Source organism: Pectinophora gossypiella, chromosome 6 (genome assembly GCF_024362695.1).
Source record: "Pectinophora gossypiella chromosome 6, ilPecGoss1.1, whole genome shotgun sequence".
Classification (NCBI taxonomy): Eukaryota; Metazoa; Arthropoda; class Insecta; order Lepidoptera; family Gelechiidae; genus Pectinophora; species Pectinophora gossypiella.
The window spans coordinates 13,677,446-13,703,533 of record NC_065409.1 but is presented as its reverse complement, the minus strand read 5'-3'; the positions used below and the strand labels follow the sequence as shown (position 1 = coordinate 13,703,533).

At 38.4% G+C, this 26,088-nt stretch overlaps 2 protein-coding genes across 3 annotated transcripts in view; one reads left to right on the top strand and one right to left on the bottom strand.

Annotated features, from left to right (window-relative positions):
• Positions 1-26,088, bottom strand: part of LOC126367736 (uncharacterized) — a 558,664-nt gene that overhangs the window by 234,148 nt on the left and 298,428 nt on the right. The window lies entirely within an intron of this gene.
• Positions 1-26,088, top strand: part of LOC126367837 (ras-related protein Rap-1) — a 55,461-nt gene that overhangs the window by 2,774 nt on the left and 26,599 nt on the right. Inside the window, exon 2 of one of the 2 annotated variants that reach the window (XM_050011608.1) lies at positions 10,152-10,160. The exons of the other annotated variant lie outside the window; for it this stretch is intronic. Within the exon in view, the coding sequence (XP_049867565.1) occupies positions 10,152-10,160 (9 nt within the window). The remainder of the gene's footprint in view (positions 1-10,151; positions 10,161-26,088) is intronic. 2 annotated transcript variants of the gene reach the window in all.

Genomic DNA, 26,088 nt, shown 5'->3' with positions numbered 1-26,088 from the left:
AAGGTAAAATACCTCAAAAAGTAAAATACCCACTAAAGGAAAGCCACTGTCCTGTGGTTTTCAAACGAGGAGCGCCGTTTCGAATCTCGGTACCGGACTTAAAAGTTATTAATTTATCTCAAGCGCAGTTTTCACGAACATCGTTAACTCGACCTTTTAGCCGGCAATTCTGCTCACCACCACGGAATAGAAGAAAGAGGATGAAAAGGCCCTAACGCGCATTTTGTATGAGAACCGCCTTCGCCGGTTCAACCCCGCTCTCTTTTACTACTACTCCTGAAAACAGATAACTAAGTAGTAAGCTTTAATTTTCCTGCATATAATAGTATTTTTTACCCGACTGCCATAGGAGGAGACTAATATTTTATGGTAAATAGTCGATCACACGAAGGTTTCTAGCGTTTCTAAGATAAAGATCTCCTAGGATGATAGTCGGTAATTTTTTTGGCCCTCAGGTTATAAATAATGCACAAGACGGCCTTTTACAAGCTATCGCGGACTTCCGTGCGTCGTAAAGTTTGCGGACGAGTGGAGTGCAAAGTTGACGTATGAACTATTTGCTCATACTTTTATTTGAACTATTTGCGCATTTCGCGCCCACGTCTTGGCCCTTCCAATGTTCTTCTTTTCCGTGCTCACCACATTCTAACCCCTTTCTTCTATTCCGTGAGGAGGACCTACAAGTTCGGATTTATATGTCAGCAACCCCATCATAATACGCACCCAAAATTCCAAATATAAACGGGTTGCATTCCTTCTTGAATCTCTGTTGTTTTATTGTCAGAAGTCAAACGTTATTGCTCGTGTTAATGTCTTTATTCGTTTGTACGTATACATAAAATATACTCACACCTATTTCCAACAGAGATAAGCTTCTTTGCCATTACATTAACTACTTCGCAACACGATAAATTAAGTAATAATAAAATAAATTATGCAATATATTATAATTACGGAACATCGAAAGGAATACGTCAGTATTAAATGAAATATCATTACACTCATAAATTTGCAATTCATTCAAATAAGTCTTTAAAAAAACTCTTTCGTGAGTAATTTAAACATTTCAAAATGGAAAAGCAATTTATTTTTCGAAGTGGTCATTAGCGGACAAACTGCCATTTTGGAGCGCGAAAATTTTATGCTGGTTTGCATATTTACTCACACGGCAGTCGGTAGGCATAAAAAGCCGGCAAAGTTTGAGTTGGACTACCCTAAGTTATTCATTTCGGGATCCTTAGCACGAGTCTGACTCACACTTGATTTTAATTTATAACCACGCTAAATTTAACATACATTCATACTTAAACGCCGCCTCATGTCTATTCTCCACCGGGGTAAGCTGAGACTACGGAATTCCATTTGCTTCGATCTTGACATACTACACTTGCTCCATCCACATTCATCAATCATTTCATACACGCGTGCCGGTTCCGAGTAGACTGTACGAAACAATTTTAAAGGAAATTCCCAATGTGGTCATTCAGTATTTCTCTTTCAGTCCTACCAACAACATTTGGCTTTTTATCATTCACATTGTTATCCTTCATCTGCTTCTCATGTCTAAAACCATTTAACATTTCCTTCTCAATCTTAGTCCCTACGTCCTCTCTTACACCACATCTCTTTCATAACTCACTGTTTCTTACACTGTCACTCAACACCGCAGATGTATTTTCCAAATTATCAAATTAAACGATTAGTGCAACCTTGTGCGGGAGAAGACCAGAAGAAGAGAGAGACGGAAAGCGAATACATTACTAAACACAAAACAACATTGAAAAACAATTTTTTAGTTAACTTATCCGCTATAATAAAACCTATTATTATCATACCTCTATTACGGTTCAAAAGATACAGCCACACACACGCACACACCCACACACACACACACACAAATCCTTTTACAAGCACCAGCTCCCTTAAAATACATATACACTTGTATTGTATCACCATGTTAGCGTACTAAAAAAATATTTTGTGTTTTAAGTAGAGAAATAAACCTTTTATTATTATTATTATCATGTATGTCGTTTCCATGTCTTGGGCCTATGGAGTCCCGGACTTTTGGAAGGCGTGCGTGGGGCCGAAGCCAACACGTAGAGGCCCCTTATTATTATTACATATAGGTACCTCACTTATGCATGCCTATAATCTTTATCAAAGTACGCAATACCATCCTTGGTACTATCTTTTAAGACTCGTGATCAGAAGATCACGATAGTACATTCTGATAGTTCAAAGAAGCTTATGACTCAAGTCGATACTCGTGGCATTTGACATCGGCTAGACTATTGACTTAATTCCTCAAGGGAGTTTTATTATAGACATATGGAAGAATCCGTTTATTCACATTGCACTGAAGTTTTATTACTCCTTCCTGAGGTCAGGGCATGCCTGCAACAAATCTACAATAAGTCGCGTCATAAAAGAAACTGTTGATTGTAATAATCATTTGCAATTTGGCTAAGAACCCCGGTGTAGGCTATGTATACCTAAGTATGTATTTACACACCAAAAATGTTTGCATTTCATAAACGGGAAGATAAAAAAAAAGTGAGGAAGTGGAAGACTAAGAAGAGCTTACATGGAACAAATTAAAGAGAAGGCGAACGTCATGTCCTATAAAGAAGTCAAAGAATTGGCCTTTGATAGACAAGAGTTGAGAGTGCTAAACCGACAAGAGCGTGGCTCTTAAATAAATGATGATGATGAAATGTCAATCCTAGCATGTAACTAGGCCATAATTTTGGCGATATTACATCGCGCATTGTTCCGTATAACACTAATTGGCCACCATGTTCACTAAATTGACCGCTCTGCGTTTCGCAGTCGAACGACCACGAAATTGTAACCAAATGGCGGTCTATTGTTGATCATACTGCCTACTTTTAGATACGATTACGTATATATTCGTATTATTTAACTTGGTAATAGTCACTGCTGTGGTCCGTGGTACACCGGCTTGCTTTTCAATCGTCGAGCGTTGCTTCGAACCCCTGTACCGGACTTGCACCAATGAGTTATTCCTGGTTAAAGAGAATTTTAACCAGGAATAACTCATTGGTGCAAGTCCGGTACATTGGTGAATTATTCATTTATCTTAAGTGTGTTTTTCACTAACACAGTTGCCTCGACCATTATAGACGGTGATACGGCTCACCACCTATCGCGTTGGTCTAACAGAAAGCTCAGTGAGGCTTGAGTACTTCATCTGATGAATGTACAGCATTAGGTTATAGTTACGAGCTTATGTTATGTTACTTTTATCGAAGGCGTTCCAAACCAGAGAGGCGTCTAATCGATTCGCATGTGTGATACGATGCACGCATTGTAATTTGTATACCTAGCTGCCGTTTGAAGTAATTATTAGATAAGCGTGCTTCAGCTTAGATCACTTGTCATTATTATGGTGGTGTAAGCATAGCTGTTACTTCTTCATTGCCGTTTACAATTGAACACATAAATAGTCTAGAAAACAGAGCTTGAAAAAGTAAAAGTTATACTCTACTAATTTTCTACTATGGGCGCCATCCCATTCGCGTCAGAGTACCGCGGTGCGGAAGGCAAGAGGACAACCACTGCCGTATTTTTCCCAAAAAGAGTAGCATGGAGAATTATACACCGACAACAGAGTGGCTCTTAAATTAGCGATGATGAAGCATGCCTAATAAATCTGTGACACCTAACATACAGAAGCAGAAACTCCGAACTTGGCGGATCGGGGTGCGGGGGCCTCTTATTTTTGAATCGCTCGCCTTCAACTTACATGCGAACATATATTATATACCTGTCTTATCCTGCAAATGGCAAGTTCTGATGTGCTACGTGAAATGGGTATATATTTTCGAACGTGAGTTGAAGGCGACTTCGAAAATAAGGCGCTAGAATTTTGTATGAAATCGAGCTGCCATGTAACGGATTTCTGTGAACGCGTTCATAAAAACTAACGTTACAAATAACCCCAGCCCGCAATGATTCTGGTACCATCTCTTTGTACATTGAGCTTTAATGTGAACAGACGTCGATGCATACATAGAACCTGCATATCGCGGGTAATGAGATAAACGAACCAACTTTATTGGCTACGCAATTAGTAAACCGATTGCATTGGCTACATGGTCTAGTATCGGCCGCGACCTCAGTGGTCTAGTGTTTAGAGAGTCGGTGTCTAGACGGTCACGAGGTCGATTCCCGGTGGGGACATATCACAAAAATCACTTTGTGATCACTAATTTGGTTAGGATATTGCATGGTGATCACCCAACTGCCCGAAAGTAAGAGTGAGAGAAAGTAAGAGTCGTGCTTCGGGGGGCACATAAAACAGTCGGTCTCGGCTACTATTTAAAATACAATAGATAATAACCATAACGGCTTCCGTGGTCCAGTGGTTGACCATTGGGCTCACGATCCGGAGGCCCCGGGCTCGAATCCCGCTGGGGACATATCACAAAAAATACTTTGTGATCCCTAGTTTGGTTAGGACATTAAAGGCTGACCACCTGAATGTCCGAAAGTAAGATGATCCGTGCTTCGGAAGGCACGTTAAGCCGTTGGTCCCGGTTACTACTTACTGGTGTAAGTGAGTTATTGTTACATGAGCCATGTCAGGGGCCTTTGGTTGCTCAATAATAACCCTGACACCATACGATAAGAAGAAGAATAACCCTGGAACCAGTGTTGGTGAGGGCGGTCATTAACTCAGAACCCACATGAAGGAAGAAGATAAAAATATCTCAGAAATAGACAGTTTATATGTCGTGTCGCGCGAGATATAAGGGTGCTATGCTACGACTTCGTAGCACCGCACATTGAATCGTAACATAACGTTCTACTGCGGATAATCAAGTCCGGCCAAGTAGTTAATGCCATCTGCGGCAAATCTACAATAAGTCACGTCAAAAAAAAAAAAGCGGATAATCAATTGCCATTTGAGAACAGCCGTGGTGAGCGTTGGTAATTAACTGCCCTATTTATCCGCGGTGCACGTAATTTATAATAATACCGATTACGAACATGAGCAAATGAGATCCTTTTGGTTTAGATTAATTACTTGTAATGTTATATGCAACTTGTTATATAACAATTTGGCCTGGTTCTTTATAAATAATAATATTGTTGTCATTCTACGATCAAGTACATTTGCGACGACAATATAAGATCTAAGTGAAATGATATCTATTGGCTTTGATTTTCATTTGAATTTCATCATCATCATCACCAACCCATTAACGTCCCCACTGCTGGGGCACGGGCCTTCCCTATGGATGGATAGGGAGATCGGGCCTTAAACCACCACGCGGGCCCAGTGCAGATTGGTGGTTATTAACGACTGCTAATGCAGCCGGGACCAACGGCTTAACGTGCCTTTCGAAGCACAGAGGAGCTCGAGATGAAAACTTTTTTTTTGGTCACCCATCCTATGACCGGCCTTTGCGAAACTTGCTTAACTTCAACAGTCGCGCTGCGCCACCGAGCTCCACCAACCTCCTCATCTGAATTTATCCGGCATTTATGAGGCAAAACGTTTAGTACGGATTGGTTGGTATATCCACAACATAAGGATGAAATGCCTGCCAACGTCTGGTTGTCCGTAGATGGAATGGAGTGGGTGAAATAACCTGTGAAGTCTCTGCGCACACTCACCGAAGTGTATTCTTTAAAAATCCGACAGACAAGCTAGCTTTGTCTGTGTTCTAGACTTGCTGTCACCTGGGGGGGTTAAAATGGCAGCAATTCATCTAAGAAAGCAATATTGCTATTTGACAGTTGTTTGCATTGCGCACTTACTTTTTAGATGCGCAAATGTCAAATTGCAATATTGCTTTCTTGGATGAATTGCTTCGATGTGGCCTTTTTAACCCCCCCTGAGCGTGAGGCAACAAAATTGACTGTTCAATACCTTTCTGTTGTATAGATTTTATAGCAACGAAACGGGCAAGCCCCATATTATTTTTTCCGAGTTTGTGAACTTAGTGTTTGTATAGTTAGGGCGTGTGGAGTTAGAAACTTGGCTCTACATGAGATCTGATAACTTTTTGACATTGAAATCCATATTTTCTCGTCTTGGCAACATTTTACATGAAAATGTTTTTGTTGGAATATAGTTAGTCATAATTACTATCTAGGCTGCTTGAGATTAACCCATCATCTCTAGACAAAACTAGGGGTGAAGCCTTTGCTCCAAAATAGCCAACTGAAAACGAGGCCCGGAGAGCAACAGATAATATTGTAATCCTCTCCTTACTACAAAGTAATACGTCTAAATTACTTTGTCAGCAACTTACGAGCAACGTGTTCTTACATTTTAGTTTACTTGAAGACAACAATGTCTTTTGTGAAGATACAGAGCTTCTCAAGGGAGAACTAAGGATTTCTCAACTTCTTAACGATTTCTTTGACCCGAGCTCTTATATAGTTTAAAAGTTATGGGAGTGCAGAATATAAAATTAGCAGCTTCTAAGTTTTTTACTACGTATTTTTCATAAAATAGACCGCTAGGAGTGCATAACATAAGTGTACATAACATATACAGCCTATATACTTTCCACTGCTGGGCAAAGGCATCCCCTCAATGAACCGGAGGGGTTATGGAACATACTCCACCACGTTGCTCCATTGCGAGTTGGTAGACAGATTTTTACGGCTAATAGTCGGGACCAACTGCTTAACGAAGCACGGAATCACCTTACTTTTTTGGACTATCGAGTGATTCAAGCCGTAGGATGCGCAACCAAGAAGACACCAGAGGGGTTAAAAAGGCCACATTGTAACAATTCACTTAAAAAACAATATTGCTATTTGACATTTGCACATATAAAATAAGTGCGCAACACCAACAAATGTCTGAATCATCCCTCAAAGATTTCGTTACGATGTCACTAACTCCCTATATAATTACGTGATGTAAAAATCATGTTACATTTTGGTTCCGTAAGTAAGTACTCCAGCTCAGGAGCGAGTATCTGTTTGTGTGGACCTTAAACGATTTAGCTGAGACAGCTGTGTTTTATCGCTCTTGAATCCCGTGGTCTTATCACCGGACCCTCGTAACACTGTGAACTATTTAATTTAGAGGTAATAACACTTTTATTGCAAGTGCTCCACTTTTATACTTAGTGTGCTTATTTATAGTGATGTTTATTATATTTATGATATTGCAAGGTAAATACATATTGCACACACATAATACACCCTGCCACATATATATAATAAGTACTGTTAGATAGAAAATAATCGATCTACTTAATATCGTTTGATACATGACTATTCTCATAAACGTCACAACACTAGCTTACGTACTTTGACAGATCTAATTCTCTGACCGCGCATTTTTTTATTTTAATTTTTGTGCCTTTTTTGAGACGATTGTAAAATGTTATCGTATTGAAATATAATCACTAATTGTACTGAACTGGTCGTTCTGTTTAATATTACATACATTTACATTATTAGATAGGAATAAGCGCATATTCCGGTGTCAAATAATCGTGAGTTTATTTATGTATGTATGTATGTGACAGGGTGTTTATAGATATGATTGTGTAATGTATGTTTTTACCTTGTAATATTAAATAATATGGTATGGCTGTGTATAAAGTATTGTATTCCTATAAATAACCTAACCTATTAATGTGCTTTGTTAGTGTGACTAACAAAGTCGCCCCGGGGACGCGATAACATATCGCATGTCGCATTCACAGTTGTCGCTGTGATCTTATCTTATAGATACTCGTATAACATGTCATAAATAGATATACTTATTTAGAAATAGATAAGGCTGTTAGCTACTGTGGCTAGTAATAAACCATTTATTTCAGGCAATAAAAGCCCATACTAGTCTAACCATGTACTTAACTTATCAATGCATACACAATAAACTTGTAATAGACGTTACACTACAAGGCACTCACAGGTTTTACTACAATACAATACAATACAAAACCCTTTATTGCACTTAAACACAACATTAAAAAACAAAAACAGTGCCAACACACAGAACATTTATTGTAGGAACACCACAGTAACAATATAAAACAAAACACGGAATATCACACAACTTACACAAGAGAGTAGGTGTAAATAAATAGCCAGTAAACATTTAGGCAAATTGTAATTTAGTGTATGGATTGGTCATCGCGTCACGCGTCGCCTGTCGCGTCGCCTGACATAACGCCCGCCGCATCGCCTGCCGCGTCGCCCGCCGCGTCACCTATGCCACGTCACTCGCCAAATCGCTCGCCTCGTCGCCTGCCGCGTCGCCCGCCGCGTCACCTATGCCACATCGCCCGCCAAATCGCTCGCCGCGTCACCTGCCGCGTCGCCCGCCGCGTCACCTATGCCACGTCGCTCGCTAAATCGCTCACTTCGTCACCTATGCCACGTCGCTCGCCAAATCGCTCGCCGCGTCGCTCGCCGCGTCGCCTGCCGCGTTGCCCGCCGCGTCACCTATGCCACGTCGCCCGCCACCTCACCCGCCGCATCGGCCGCGGCCTCACCTATCGTCATAACCGACGCTACAATTCAAACGTGTGCAAAAACGCTGCGCTACGCGTCCCTAAACGCGGCCTTAACCGGCTCTTTTTCCTTTTCCGTTCCTGTGTCGTTAAAAACCCCTTTGTACCCGTTATCACGTACAGGTAGGCATCAAAGGACCATTAATAAATGACAGGCTAGTTTTTATAGAATGCTGGAAATACAAAGGTTTTACATTCATCACACATCTATTGTGAGCCAAAAAAATGCAACATAACGCCTGAAAACGTGATCCGTGTTAATCGATGATTCATTTTGTTTTGTCGATGGTTTAAAATTGAAATAATTATGCTGTCATGTTCTTACATAATAATATTATTATCCAAGATCTATTTGATTGAACTGATAAAGTCGTACATCTATAAATTATATATTTTGTAATCCTTTTGTTCGAATAAAACAATAAAAGAAACATTTAAAATATTATTAAAAGCAAAAAAAAAATCATAATCTTAGCAGTGATCATCATAGATTTCGATTAATTTATTTTATGATGCACGTAAATAGCTGGCTATAGGTATAACTAAACATATCTTATGATGATATTAACTTTCAGTGCTCTGAAATCCCCCATTTGTCTGACTAAGTAGTTAATGCTATATGCGGCTAATCTACTATAAGTCACGTGAAAAAAAAAAAGAACAGTGCTCCGAAATTCACCCATTAGCAGCTATAGAATAACAGATCGATCGCAGCTGTTATTGCCCATTCATCCAGAACTAATACTTTTTAAGGCGGTCATTGACCCCATGGGGTGAAAGGTCGAAAACACCCCATTGTCAGATGACAAGTCGTCAAGTCAATTAATTTTACTCGGTTCATAAATTATTTTTCTATTGTGAATACTATGGCTGAACTGGGTGTGTAAGGTAGTTTTGAAGGTATTTTTTTATATTTTTAAATAAAACGTTATGCTATTATAAAAGACTAATTTGAATATTTTCATGCAATTATTAATGTTTTTTAATACAATTAAAAAAATATATCTCCTGAAGTAGGCTGAATGCCTTTTATACCTTTGCCTTTAAAATAAACACCATCCGGCTGATTTAAAAATAAAGAAATAAACCTAATTAAGACGAAATCTCGAAATGGATTTAGAATTTGCGTATCTTTTTTTCCCTTACATACCGAATTGGCTTTTTTATTTCACGTAACTTATATTGTAGATTGCCGAAAATGGCATTAATTACTTGGCCGGAGGATGAATTGGTAAAGATGTCGGTCGATATTTAAAAAGTTAATAAAGTTAGTAAGTACGTATAAAAGACAAGACTCAGTTTCTGGTACCTTCTCATCCAGCGTTCATTACTTGGCCAGCATTTTTATTTATAACATAAGTAAGTATTTATAAGGTTTATTAATCTTTAAACAGATAAGTATTATTTTGTAGCGGATTTACACCAATCAGTTATGAATTTATCTTAAGTGAAATTTTCACTAACACAGTTGGCTCGATCATTGTCACTTGGCATGTTGTTCTAACAGAAAGCTCGGTAAGGTGTGGGTACGGTCACGAGCATTAATACGTATACACTTTGGTACCATGTCACATTAACTTTTTTGACAAATTGAACTGTAAGTCTCACTAAATGTCAAATATGTAAGTGCGACAGAGTCCTAAAGTAGGTACGTTATATTGCTCATGACTGTACATAGTGATCTATGTACAGTCATCAGCAGTCATTCTGGCGATGGATTAACCTCTGACTACCCCAAGTGGGTTAAAGTTGTGAGCATTATATTTTTAACTGTACCTGCCACAACTGCCGTGATAATATCAGCTCCAAAGAAAAACTGTTGACGAAAATTTTAACATAATTTCTTTAAGCTTTTATATTATTTGCATAATTTATACTTACAATGGTTATTACCATAATTTTCGCTACCCTAGTATGAATGAGTACCTCATTACTTTAGCACGGGCATATGTATTAAAATTATGGTAGCTTGGCTGTGATGGATCACATGTATGTGGTCTTATTTCATTGCTATAGGTGACCTAGATTTTTAATACTTTATTAATGTTACAATACGTAAATAACATAATCATAATCATATCATTTATTGCGTTCCACATGGTAGGAGGTTGGTAATATAAGGTATGTAACACATATATGGACCCGGATTGGGCACAGCAATTTAAAGGGGAGTTAAAGCATATTTTTAGGCTTAAACATAATAAATAATAACAAGTATACATAATTTAGACGTAAAACTAAAGTACTTAAACAACAGAACTAATCATTAAAAAACTCCTGCAGAGTATAAAAACTTTTGTGTATTAGATACTGTTTTAAATTTTTTTTGAATTTATTTATTTCGGTGATGTCTTGCAAGGCTTTTGGAATCTCATTATATATTTTAACAGACATAGCGAATGGACCTGAGAGAATAATTTGCAATTTACTAAAAGGTTGGGCTAGTCTGGTGTGAGGCCGTAGGTTTTGGGGGCGAGAGTAAAGCGGGAATAAATGTGGATTATTTTTGACGACTTGATAAATATTATAAAGATGTTAGAGTTAAGAGTTTAAGTTTTGTAAAATAGGGTCTGCAGCTTGTCGTTGAATCAATGTTTACTATTATTCTAAGGCATTTTTTTGTAAAACAACACAACAACATTTAGCACACCCCGGACACTTCATACAAACAACCTCATTTTACACTGACACTACACATTGATATTATCGTACACGCGCATCTGTGTGTGTGACATCTGACACCATACGATTCAAGTCTAAACTATGTTCGAGGGGGGGACCTAGCTCAGATGCTGGTAGGGAGCAGAGAGTTGCCGTTCTATACGTAGTATTATTCCTTATTGTATGCCTTTAGGTAATATTGGTATATTTTTATATCATTAAAATAAAAGACCACAGCCACATTTGACAATGCTAGCTACTTTATGATAAATTATAGCGAGCTGTATCACTAGTGTTAGGGTTCATTATATTTATTTTATTATTTCGGTAAAAGACCAAGTAAAATCGTTAATCTGTATCACGACTTGACTATTTTTAATTTGAAACTGGCAGTTAATTTATTTTGTTTTGATTTCTTTTTTTTCGAACGGGACGTTTTCCCGCATTTTTGAAAGGCAGTGGCGGGAATGTTGTTTGGCATTGTTTATGAAAATATGATGCCGTCCTTCGAATAAAAACACTTTTGCACTGGTTATTTGTTTAATTATTCTATCAGAAGGTTCACAACCATAAAATAAAGGATAATGGCCCCGATTCCTGCAGACACCTCCTAATTTTACTTTAAGTTATACCTGTCATTTTCTTATCCGCCGAAAAGGAAAGGGACGGATGATCAGCTCTTAAATTTAGGAAGATCATTCTTCCTAAATTGAAGAGCTGATTTACTCATGCATTTACTCATGTAAATGAATGAATAACCCGGACGAATCAAAAAGATATCTCGCTGGTATGCAAACCGTTTGACGTGTGCTGTCAACATAATTATGTCGGGTTATTGGCCAATGTAAAATTTTTAAACGATTGTTTTAGATTTGTGCTTAAAATAGACGTGTGTTCCATACATTTTATGCTTAACGATTACCTGTCCCTTTCCTTTTCGGTGGATAAGAAAATGACAGATATAGCTTAAAATAAAATTAGATGATGTTTACAGAAATTAGCACCATTGTAAAAATTAAAATACAGTGAACACAAACCTATGGCGAGCGGTAGCGTGCGGATGGGCGGACAGTGCGTTTATTTGGCACGCGATTAAAAAAAAAAGTTTATTTCTTTTTCTACAAACAATCTTATAAACTACCTACCATACTAACAAAATAATGTTTAAATTGGGACCGTATGCAGAAGACAGGAGCCCAAACTAGGTTGACCCTGTATCTTGGGATCCTGGTCTCCCCCCACGAACCACATTTCGTACGCATATAAAAATATAATAAACATTTAAAATGTGTGTGTGTGTGTTTGTTTGAATATATGTGTGTATGTATTCGTGCTCTATCTCTATTTTATGATTAGCACCAATAGGTGACGCGCATATTTTATTCGCTATACATCATTCAAGAGAATTGCTGTATTGTCTGATTACGACGAACACCTCCCCGCCTGAGAGCAGTAGTATTATCACACTAGCAATTATCACATGTTTCATAGATCGTGATCTTGTCGAGGAAATATAACATGCCCGGAATGATCAGCAAACAAAGATCAATTTAAACTCTTCTCCTTTGTATTTTAATGAATGTTATAAATATGTATTGTGGTATTTACATTTTTTCAATTATCATTCTCTTTTAAATTATTCCTTTCGAACAAAGTTTCTTTTGATTCAAATTTTAATTTTGCGCAGCCATTTTTATTTTGCAAAATGGAGGTTGATTATTTATCTTCAAAGGCCTACCCTTGGCCTTTTTATAACGATCATAAGGCTTTAAACAAAAAGGTAAATATGCTTACTTTATAACAAAACTCAAAGGCATTTCAACCAACAAGATACTAGTAGGCTCTGCACGACAAATTAGAAGATGTCACCCCTAAGAATTATATCCCCTAAGAAGAGAGTAGATGTGTATAGTATTATAAATCTGCTCATATAATAGCACAACACTCACAGTACGAGCAAACGTTTCAAAAGTGTTCCTTACAATAATATATTTTAATTATTATTCCAAGCATCTTCGCTTGTAACAACCAATGTTTCTCTTTCTCATTATTCATATGGCGTGGGATACATATAGCAGAAGTTTCAAACATACCCCGAACACTCATAAATAAAACAAAACACTGCTATCCGGGAAATTCGAACCCTTCACACAAAAGGCGGATTCATTTTTCCAATGAAAAATCGGCACATTCAACACTTTAACTTTCCCATTTTAAAGAAAATAAACTTCATTTTTCACTACGTTTACAATTTTATTCCAGTCTCGAATCGAAAAGTTGTTTCATACCCATGTTTGTTCATTTAACATAGAAGGGAACAAACTCCGACGTGACGTGACCACCTCCAGTCCAATGGTTAAGCATTGAACTTACGATCCGAAGGCCCCGGGTTCGAATCCCGGTGGGGTCATACCACAAAACTTACTTTGTGATCCCTACTTTGGTTAGGACATTACAGGCTGATCACTTTATTGTCCGAAAGTAAGATGATCTGTGCTTTGGAAGGCACGTTAAGCCGTTGGTCCCGGTTACTACGTAGTTACACTAAGTAGTCGTTACATGATCCATGTCAGGGGCCTTTGGCAGCTCAATAATGACACTGACACCAGGGTTGTTGAGGTTGGTAATGCACATCACAACACACGATAGAAGCAGAAGAAGCGACAAAGAAGACGAAACCCGAATTTTATTTTATCTCACGCAATTTTCCGCAACTTACCATTCCATTCTCTTTTATTGAGAGGAAACGCGCGTTTTCGTTCACTGTGATCTGTAGATTCCTGCAGGCCTATTTCGTAACTTCAAAAGCTATTGGGAGCAATTTAGTTCTATCGCAGTTTGTTGACCGCCGGAACTGTCAAAGTTAGGAAATAGTCCAGGGGCCTGTTTAATAAAACTTACAATTGTAAATTACAACGACAATTTGATGTTCATTGCGTAGCTAATATGAAACTGCAAAATATTCGTGATCACACACTCCGCAATGTACATCAAATTGTCATTGTAATATACAATTGTAAGTTTTATTAAACAGGCCCCTGATGTACGTCTCTCCTCCGCTCCACATCAGTGGGGATGCAATCTAAACCTACCATTAGGAACAAACATATAGCTATACAGACTTCCGACGGGCCAAACGATAAATTCATTAACGTTATTTGTATGGAATTCTATTTCCATTTCTCTCTACGGCGCCGTGTTTGAAAGATTGACATTTTTAATTAAAAGCAAAGTGTCAAAGTCCGCAATAAGCTGGAAATCGTTGGACAAAAATCAAAGCGAAGGTCTGTTTTATTTCGGAACGTTGAATTTGCGATGCGGCCTCGTATTTGCGATCCAATTGCTCGGTAAAATAGAATTATAGCTTACAGAGGGCTTTTGACTTGTTTCACACTGTTTGTGGTTGAGTTGCGAGAGAGTTACAACGGAATAAGACCGGAATATTTATAAATTTCGCAAACGAGTGTCTGAGAAATATTATTCCGACTTCCATGTTCTTTTTTTAGGGGAAAAATAGGGCAGTGGTTTCCATCTTGCCTTCCGCCCCGCAGTACTCTGTCTGATGCGAGTGGAATGATGCCCAGAGTAGTCTATTTCAAAGCCATACTCCTAAGCCGGACTCCTGTCCTCCGTCTCTGATTAGTACTGTCAGTTACTACTGCCCTCTGTCAGGTTCCCGGTGACTTGCCCCTTCCGTCGTGCATTGCCCTACCGATGACTCCCATCTCCACCTCAGAATAACATACTAAACAGAAAATCGACTCTATGTCGCTATGTCTTATCTCTTAGCCAATAATATCATAGGTCATAATCAACAACATACCCGGCCATGTCCCGGGTCAGTAAGCAGCATTTTCCTTCCTCTTTATTCCAGTTCATGCATCGAATGACCTATTTAACTAATAAATTGCTCCTTGACTCTATTCAGAACACGGATATTATTCAATAAACGCTAGTTATTCTGGCAACCTTTCAAACTTGTAACTTTGGCAAACTTGTAAACTTAAGTAATCTACTATGGGGTAATAACCCCATAAAATATATATTTTTGAAATGCATCCTTTTGGCTCAAGTTTCGTATTGGCAAAAGGCCAAAATGTCTAAAAGCGGAATATCTATTTTCGTCCCACTTTTGTGTAGGTCACAATGAACAACTTTATTGCTTCCTTTTATGTATACATACGAGTTATGACAACACCCTAGCTGTTACTTCTTCATTACCGTTTAAATATTAACACATAAACGGTCTAGAAACCAGGGCTTGAAAGAGTTAAGGTTATACTCTACTACTCTTCTACTTTCATATCAGACAGACTACTAAGGGGCGGAAAGCGAGAGGGAAACCAATGCCCCATTTTTCCAAAAAAACTAGCATGCAGAATGCTACACCGACAAGAGCGTGGCTCTTAAATCAGATCAGATGTGCGATGCGGCTACGATGATCGTACCTGTATGAAATTAAGGTACTGATTTCCTATTGTATAACGATTAATTATTGAATATCCATTTTAGTAATTTTGCGTTTAGTAGCGTGTCGCGCAGTGGATTCAAACATTATGAGATCGTATACGCGTTCACGCAGAAACTTTACTCGCGCGTTTGTCTGGTATATATATATGCAGTATATATGCTATATATGCAGTGTAGCGCCGCGCTGTTAAAGCCCTTTACAACGCGCTGCGTATCCATAAACGAAGGCTCAATAACTTAAAGTTGAAGCACCCAACACTCCACACAAAAATTACATTCTTATCGTGTACCGCCTGACGAATAAGTGCGAGAGAAATACAATCCGCGCGCTCTCTCTTACTCTCTAACGGATTACGGCAATTTAAGACTAACTTCAGACTCAGAGGGGGTGAGGTCGGTCCGATACAGATTAGGTGCGAGGCGGAGAATGACCGTTCTGTACGCAATAGTCTTTATTGTATCGTAAGTAACTAAAATATTCAACATATTCAACGAACATGTTCGATGGCACAAATTCGGACCTTATCCAGGATCCCTCGCGGAGGGTCCCTGGCTTTGACTCCAAGCGAAAAATCTGGACAAGACTGAACCGGTGTAGGACCGACTATGGAAAGTCAAACAATCACTTATGTAAATGGGGCTTAAAGGAGTCACCATACTGTGAATGTGGTCACCCGGACCAAACCATATCTCACATAGTGAACGAGTGCCCTCTGCACCGGTTCCCAGGTGGTATAGCCGAGCTGCATTGTGTGACGGATGCAGCAGAGACTTGGTTAAGGGAGCTTAAGCTGGATATTTGATCCAAGCAGGATATTTGTCTGCCATACGCAACAACAACTAAAATATTATTTATTTCGTCCGATTTTAATTAAGGTACGCACTTGTTTATTTGTGATTTTTGTGATACGTCCCCACCGGGATTCGAACCCGGGACCTCTGGATCGTAAGCGGAACGCTCAACCACCGGACCACGGAGGCCGATTAACATTAAGCATACTATATTCTCAATAGTAGCAGCTGATTACTTTTTATCTCTGAAGGTTCATCCATCAGTAGATGTAAGTACTTCTACACAAAACGCATCCGGCCAAGTAGTTATTGCCATGTGCGGAAAATCTACAATAAGTCACGTCAAAAAAAAAAAAAAAAACGCTCCAGGATTAAGTCATGCAACTAAAGTGAGTTCGGTCCAATACTAATAGGTGCGGGGCGGAAAGTTACCGTTCTGTGCGCTTTTTTTTCTTTATTGTATGGTTAATATATTTGATTTGATTTGATTTAATATAATAGAAACTTGCAAGATCTTTACCTTAAGTAAACAGCCTCAAACCAAATCCATTCAAGAGAGGTGTTAGATCGGCGAGCCAACATTTACTTTGCAAACTTTACGTCAAAGTTAGGTGCGCTTATCAGTAGACTCCTATTAGGATTACATATTTATAATAGAGGATTATAGAGATTGATAGAGGTACAAAAGCATATATATAGATGATATATTCTATCTTTTTCTATCGTGTCGGTTGTGAGGTGGATTCCCAACCCAAGTGTCAGGGTTACTATTGAGCCGCCAAAGCCCCGTGCCTCGTGTTATGACGACGTACTTACATCAGGAAGTAGTAGACGGATCATCTTACTTTTGCACAATCAGGTGATCAGCATGTAATGTCCTAACCAAACTAGGGATCACAAAGTGATTTTTGTAATACGTCCCCACTGGGATTCGAACCCGGGCCTTCGGATCGTGAGCCTAACGCTTAACAACTAGACCACTGAGGCCGTATATAGTCTATTGTGATAGGTGACGCGGTTCACAACCTGTCATCACGTTGGCCTAACAAAAGGCTCGATGAAGCGTTGCGCAGTACTTAAGTACATCTACTGATGGATGTACCTTCAGAGATAAAGGAGTCATCAGCTGCTCCTATTGAGAATATAGTCATAAGCTTAATGTTCAACGGCCTCGGTGGTCCAGTGGTTGAGTGTTCTGCTCACGATCCGGAGGTCCCGGGTTCGAATCCCGGTGTAGACAAATCACAAAAATCACTTTGTGATCCCTATCTTGGTTAGGACATTACATGCTGATCACCTAATTGTCCAAAAGTAAGATGATCCGTGCTTCGGAAGGCACTATTTCGGAAGGTTACTACTTACTGATGTAAGTACATAGGCGTTACATGAGTCATGTCAGGGGTCTATGGCGGCTCAATAATAACCCTGACACCAGGGTTGATGGGGTTGGTAATTCACCTCACAACCCACACGATAGAAGAAGAAGCTTAATGTTATTGATATATGTGTTAATATGTTTTTTTTTTTCATTTCTACTATCATTTTGAATTTATGGAAACAAAACCGGACGGTTAAGACGAATCGATACATTTATTCATTAAAATCCATCCAGCCGTCGCTTGGGATGTTTCGAGGAAGGAACAAATCTTACAAACATAGATACGCGTGATACACCCTTCTTGGCAGTCGGGTAAAAAACACATTATATGAGTCAAGAACCGCTGATTGTATTTGCCTATTCGGGCTCATGCCTGAACGTATATTCCCATTATACCATTGTTGACTGTAGCCAAAAGTTTGTGGAAAAAATAAAAGATTTATTTACGTACCTAATAATGGAAAAATGTCAGCGGCTTCATAAATATACATAACATAAACTGCCTATATACGTCCCACTGCTGGGCACAGGCCTCCCCTCAATCAACCGGAGGGGGTTTGGAGCATACTCCACCACGCTGCTCCACTGCGGGTTGGTGGAGGTGTTTTTACGGCTAATAGCCGGGACCAACGGCTTAACGTGCCCTCCGAAGCACGGAATCATCTTACTTTTTCGGACAATCAGGTGATTCAAGCCTGAAAAGTCCTTACCAAACAAAGGACAGTCTCACAAAGTGATTTCGACAATGTCCCCATCGGGAATTAAACCCGGACCTCCAGATCGTGAGCCTAACGCTCTAACCACTAGACCACGGAGGCTGTCACTTCATAAATAAATAACGAATATTTATTACGTGCATGTACTTAGATTTTTAATTTATGGCAAATTAAAATTTAATTCTGAAAAGGTACAATATGCAGTTTTAATGTTTTTAAAACACGAGCTTTTGTTTTATACCTACATAATTTTATTATTACTTAGGTGCTTACCGCCATGAAACCTTCAGTTGATATAGTTTTATTTATAAGTTACTTACGGAATTGTAGTAAAATTTAAGTTTTTTTTTTAATATTCGGTGTAAGTAAATCTTCTAATGTTTATTGCATACCGAGTTGGAAACGCAAGCAGAATATGTTCCCGTTGTAAGAACTCTTTAATAATAAAGACACTTACAGATTTTCTTCTTCAAATTATTATTTCTTATAAGTACCCTGGACTTATCTGCTTAAAGGTTAGGTGATACAGCTCTTTTTACATAAATTTAGAACTTCCCCAAAGTGGGAACATTTCCAATAACGGTACATCATTGCCCACGACGCGCGGGATTTTATATACAATTCTCGTCCACAGGTCCCGTTTCACTGACTTTGTATGCATCAAGCTTAACGATCTAATTAAAGTCCGATTTTAATTAAGGCACTTGTTTAGCCTTCTACACAAAACGCTCCAGGATTACGTGTGGCAACTCTATATTTTTAGAAAGCCTATTCAAGCCGTCTTTTTCTCTCGTGTGGGTTGTGAAGTGGATTACCAACCTTATCAAGCCGTGAGAGCTATAAACTGGTCCCATCGTGGTAGTCGCTGACGTAAGGCTATGACCCGCTTTCCTACTACACTGGGGTGTCAGCCAAGCTGGGAAACCATAGCCCAATGTCTCAAATTAGCTTGAAACCGTGTCTTCGATTCTGCTCCGCATCATCCAAATCTGGTAGTTGCGGTGTCCGAAGGACGTAATGTAAGATCCCGACGACCCGTTTACTCTAGCCATAGAGGCAGCCAATCAGCTCACGACACCAAACACTTCAGAACCCCGATACCGACTCCGCCAGCGTGGTCGACGATTTCCCTTATTCAGCGCTTATCGCTATCGACCCACTAGGGTCGATTAATTCTTTCAAATATTCTTCCTCTCAGACGACGCCCTGAACCGAGGTTCGCGCCTAACTGGGCACCCTCAGGCCTGTTGTCTTAGATTTTGTTAATGCCATCTGCGGCAAATCTTCAATAAGTCACGTCAAAGAAAAAACCAAGCTTGGAACAATTTTGACAACCGAGAGTAACATTAAAAAAAAAACGCATTTTCCTATTTTTCTTATCATTGTCTAAGGCTAAAGAACGCCATCTGAGGGTGTGGCATTGGACAAGCGACTTGAAGTAGACTTATAGAAAAACGTTTTTAACAAGGTAATATCCTCAATTGAAACGAAGCCAACCGACAACATTCCATCTGTCCAAGGCTTCACCTGCAGTGTGCGCGGTAAAATTTGCCGCTCTGCACGGCCATGAAAAAAGTGCATAACTATGCTGATAAGACATGAATCTTCTGAAACAGACGTTTGAGGCGTAAGTATGGTGAATTGCTCAATACTCTAATATTATTATTCAAAATTTCGCTTTAATTTTCTAGTATTGTAAAATGAGGCACATAATTATAACTCTCACGCCTACATAAGAAGAAAAACTCCATAAAACTTCCGTTTGCATTTGAAACACGTGAAAAGTCGTACAAATTGAGATGGGAATAACATGATGTTCTGTTTGTAATTTCCTAAATGTCAGACTTACCATTAATCAACATCCCACTCGCGAAGTCGTCAACTGAATAATGGCCGTGCTAAAAACTTTGAGTATCTTTTGTTATTTCTACAACAATTCCCCGTGGCATTTGACTTTTATTAATTTGTCACGAATTACAAATCTTAAATGACAATAAACGTATTTATAAATAAAACAATCGCCGGTGCTGATTCCAGTACCTACACACCATCTAATTTTATTTTAAGTTATGCCGGTAAAAGAGACTCGCCATAGCGAGTGTCGCCGTTCGGAAAGTCGCTGTCAACGCTACAATTTAATATCCGCTGAAAAAGAAAGGTATCGGTAATTGACAAGTATAACATTTATGGAAACGTCAATTTTACGCAGAAATTTAAAAAACCCTTCCAAAATTTTATATTGAAAAAAAAACCCGACAGAATTAAGTAGAAACGTTAAATGGGTTGGTATATTATTCGCTGGGGTTATTCATTCGTTTTAAAATTAACAGTAATCAATCATCCGTCCCTTTCCTTTTCGGCGGATAAGAAAATTACGGGTATAACTTAAAATAAAATTAGGATGTGTCTGCAGGAATCGGGGCTATTGTAAAAATAATTTTAATCAAAGTTTATAAGTGTGAGGACATTGTGTCTTTTCTAATATAATAGGGCGTAATATTATAGGCGACAGCACAGATCAATAGCCCGCGTGATGGTTTTAGGCCCGATCTCCCTATCCATCCATATGGAAGGCCCGTGCCCCAGCAGTGGGGACGTTAGTGGGCTGATGATGATGATGAGCACAGATCATATCGATACAGATCTTAGCAATAAGGCTGCCAGATTGTACTGTATCTTTCGTCCATGTGTGTAAAACTTGTTTTGTATGTTGTGTGCAATAAAGTAAATTTGTATTGTATTGTATTGTATCATATAAAAGTAATACCACGTTTATCACACGTTTAGCATATTGATCCATTTCAGGACACCATATCAATTGGGTCGTGTACTAGGTTCAAGATAAATAATGAAATTCTGAATACTAAATATGACTTGACCCCCGCTCCGGGTCTTACTTGGCTCAGAGGTTGTCCGTGGCAATCCAGCGCGGTAACGCTGCTAGTGTCATGGGCACTTTTGGGCCGGGTTTGACACGGAGTGGGTTCTAGGTTAAGTAATTTTAAGTTGAATTATTTGACTTTTTGTATAAATATTAATTAAGAATAAATATTTAATGAATAAACTACAAATAATGACAAATCTAAAACTAACGAAAAATATTTTCTTTTTTCTATTTAACTTATCTATGCATTTTAATCAACAAGAACGTAATAAGTCTGACATTTTATATCACGTTTTTCTATGTCACAGTGTGTTTTTTCATACAAATTCCGAAGTAATTTTGTGTTTTGACGTTTAGTAAAAAGTAACTGATTTGACTAGTTGGAAACTAGCTTATTAACCTCTCATCTGCCGAGATACCAGACACAATAGATTTTACATTGTGTCTGGTCGAGATCCGCGTTCCGGCAGATGAGAGGTTAATGGTTGTAGGTCTTAATAATTACAGGCGTGACTTTATGTATGCGTGTATAAATCAATACGTTATATTTCAAAGAGGAATAGCACTCCTCCCCTCTGACCACAATCCATAGACAAAGTCACGGGCGGTCTTCAGTCTTCCAATAAAATTACTGCGATACCACCTGCTGGCAAATATGGCTGTCTTAAATTGTTATTGTCCGTATATTACCTTCAGACGCCTTCACTGAATTACCTACTTATGTTTTATATCTCCTTTCCTACTTCAGCTTTTAGGGTGCGTTCCTACTCGACAAACGCGGAGTGGGAGCGAGGTTGCTCTCTTTCCCAGCACATTCATGTTTGTCTCTAAAAGCTTAGCCAAAATGATTTCTGTTTCGCCAAAACGACTGACGCTTTCTCTCTCTCTCCTTCGTCATCATCTTCCTAGCGTTATCCCGTTTGAGAAGTCTATGTCAAAGCCATACTAGGACTCCTGTCCTCTGCCTCTGAACCCACCTTATGTCGCATGAAATAGTAAATTATAATTCCACGTGTGTAGTATATACACCCACTCTTCGCCAGCTATGTGTAAGTCTCATTTATTAGGGGATGAGCCTATTGCCATTCATTAGCACTAATTTCAGAGCCACCCTCATATTCTCCATTCTTGTGTATCAAAGGCCAATTCATTCACTTCCTTATAAGACACGACGTTCACCTTCTCTTTAATGTGTTTCATATAAGCTCTTCTCGGTCTACACAATAATATAACAATCACAATAGGATTTACTTAACTTATTGGTCTATACAGGGTGTTAGTGACATCGTAACGAAAACTTTGAGGGATGATTGAGACCATGATTATGAGATGATATCAAGTGGAATTTTCCGTCGCAAAATTATGGAACAGAAAATAACTTAAAAAAAAAACAAAAATTTTCATGAATTTTCCGACGGAAAATTCCACTTGATTTCAACTCAGAATCATGGTCTGAATCATACCCCTCAGTATTCGTTACGGTGTCACTAACACCCATACCTACTTGTATGGCTACAGTATGTACTTGTGCGGGGTGTAAGTGACATCGTAACGAATACTGAGGGGGATGATTCAGCTGATTATTCTGAGTTAATATCAAGTGGAATTTTTGATCGCAAAAGTATAGAATTGAAAATAATTTAAAAAAACTAAAAAAAAATCATGATTTTTGCGACGGAAAATTCCACTTGATATGAACTCAGAATCATGGTCTGAATCATCCCCCTCAGTATTCGTTACGATGTCACTAACACCCTGTATAATAATTATAATCATAATAATATTTAATAATATTAGATAATTGATTGAGGGGAGGCCTATGCCCAGCAGTGGGACGCACATAGGCTGTTTATGTTTATGTTTAAGGTAGATAATTGTGTCACTATTGTACAAATATTTTGGAGAAACATTGTTAGTAGCAGGTACGCTCAGCCAGACATCAGTATATTTTTCTTTAATGCGAAAGTGTTATGCTTTCCTCTCAAAAATATTACTCTTATCTCTACAGGAAAACCTTTCTGTTGTTGTCATTAGTCTACATTTGTATTCGGTAGTACTTTTTCGGTTTCTCAGTGATATGACATAATAATATACTGCAGCCTGATTAAAGAAAGTGGTTTACAGGTAGACAAGTCGTCGGCTAGAGTGTTAGGCTCACGATCTGGAGGTTAGGTTCGATTCCCGTAGGGGAATTGTTTTCGTTGTTTAAGGCCGCCTATTGTGCTTATTTTATTCGTTTGCACATGTCCTTACTTATGTCTTTGTGCAATAAAGAATTATTAATTGATTGATTGAATTGTCGAAATCACTTTGCAAGACTATTCTTTGTTTGTTAAGGAAATTGCAGACTTGAATCACCTGATTGTCTGAAAAAGTAAGATGATTCCGCGAAGGGCACGTTAAGCCAATCAATCAATCAATCAATAATACTTTATTGCACAACAACATATACAAAGGACATAAACATACGAATAAAACATAAGCACAATAGGCGGCCTTATTGCTAAACAGCAATTTCTGCCAGGCAACCTTAGGGTGAAAGAAGATTATTCATTGGAGCACGGGCTGGTGCAATAAACATATAATGATACATAACAAAAAAAAATATGAATAATAAATAATATATACTTATCTAAAGAAATAATATAAAAAGCCGTTGGTCCCATTAGCCGTAAAACTACTCCAATAACCCGTAATAGAATATGCCTTATACCTCCTATATGGGTGATTGAGGGGAGGCATGAGCCCAGCAATAAGATGCAGGCAGTTTAGGCTATATGTAAATCTTTAGAGGAAAACTTGCATGTACTTATTAATCATGATATCTATTCAACAAGTTTGCTCTCTAACAAAGGTCCCTTATGGCGGCTGAATCATCATCAGCATCAGCCCATTAACGTCCCCACTGCTGGGGCGCCTTCCCTATGGAAGGATAGGGAGATCGGGCCTTAAACCATCACGCGGGCCCAATGCGGATTGATGGTTATTAACGACTGCTAATGCGGCTGAATAATATGAGTTAAATATAGTTATCTTGCTTTTTATAAGTTTTCCAAAACATGTACCTACCATGATTATTAGCTTTTAACGTCTAAGTAGAAAGATAAGTGGTTTTCCTCCAATTTTTCTAATCATATTTATAAAATTATCATCCAATTTGCACCGAATAAGATTTCGACGCTGTGCTTGATGATAAATTTATACCTACTTTTCGAAATCTGCTTGAAGAGGAACCGCAAATTGGATCCGTACATCTGCTGAAATGAAATGTAATTCTCAGTAACAAGGACTGACGCTTATGTAACGAGATTCGTAATGTTATTTACTTGATATACGAAAGCTATGATTACCATGTGTGTTCTTAAGTATAATAATAAATAAGTAACTTTTTTTTTAGTAAGTAACTTAGAATATAAATATTTTTTTTTATTTTTTATTGCACAATTAACCAACCACAAAACGGTGTTACAAAGTCTGTAAAAATCAGCTGTGAAACTTTCAAAAACTCGCGTGCGCGAATCTTGATAGTATGAGCAAAGCCACAAGTAATAAGGCAACTTAAAGCCACTTTTGAAACGAAATCCTACGATGGATAAGCCGCATGATCTTCTTGTTCCTTGATGTGGGTTGTGAGATCATCCATCCTCGTGTGAGGGTTAAAGGCCCCTGACATACCACAAGTAAAAACAAAATATTTGTGGAAACCTGTGATTGGCTCTCTTCTATCCTATGCACTTCTACAATGTTTAATGAAGCTGTTGGTTTTCCGAAAAGTAAATAAATAATGAAACCGGGACCGACTTCTTAACGTGTTGTCCAAAGCCGGGATCATCTTACTTTCAGGCGACTAGCCTGCAACGTCCTAACCAAACCAGGAATCATCACACAGTGAGATTTTTATGTCGCCACTGGGATTCGAACTTGGGACTTCCGAATCGTAAACCTAACATTCAACCACTGTCTCACGGGGGCCGTTAAATGCCCTTTCGCTATAATGGTCCGTCACTTTAGAAACAACACAACATATGTACCTATATAACTAATTTAATTCAATTAATTGTCTAACCATCCAATTGTCCTGTAAGGACAAGCCTTGTGGATCACAATGGCATGATTTGCCCGCCACTAATTGATACATGTCACCCTCAATACGACAGGAGACGGTCAATAGTCAATTGCCTTCGACTTGGTAAATACTTGACGTTAGACAAAGGCTTGAGTGAAGTTTGGTTGACATGGATACGATTAATATAATAGGCTAGTTAAACATGAAATTACTATGGAATTTGTTTCAAAAGCGTGTGACTTATTGTTAAGTTTTTCTTGATTAAAATTCATAAATAAATTAAATTGAAAAAAGAAAATGTTTTTCATGAGTATTATCTTTATTTAGTAATTTATTTAAAAAATAAATTTATTCACAAAACTAAAACACACAAATAACAAAAACAATAAAATAAGGTACTTAATGTAAAGTTACTATTTTATAATAATACAATCTGTCACATAATCAGAAACATACGTAACTTTGTCACGTCCAATTTAGTAATCAGAATTTCATAATTTATTTTGAACCTAGGACACGAACTAATTATTGGCAAAATGTTGAAGTGTATGGAGCGTAAATAATAGGCTACTTGACACCCTAGTCAAATGAGATACTTTTTTCGA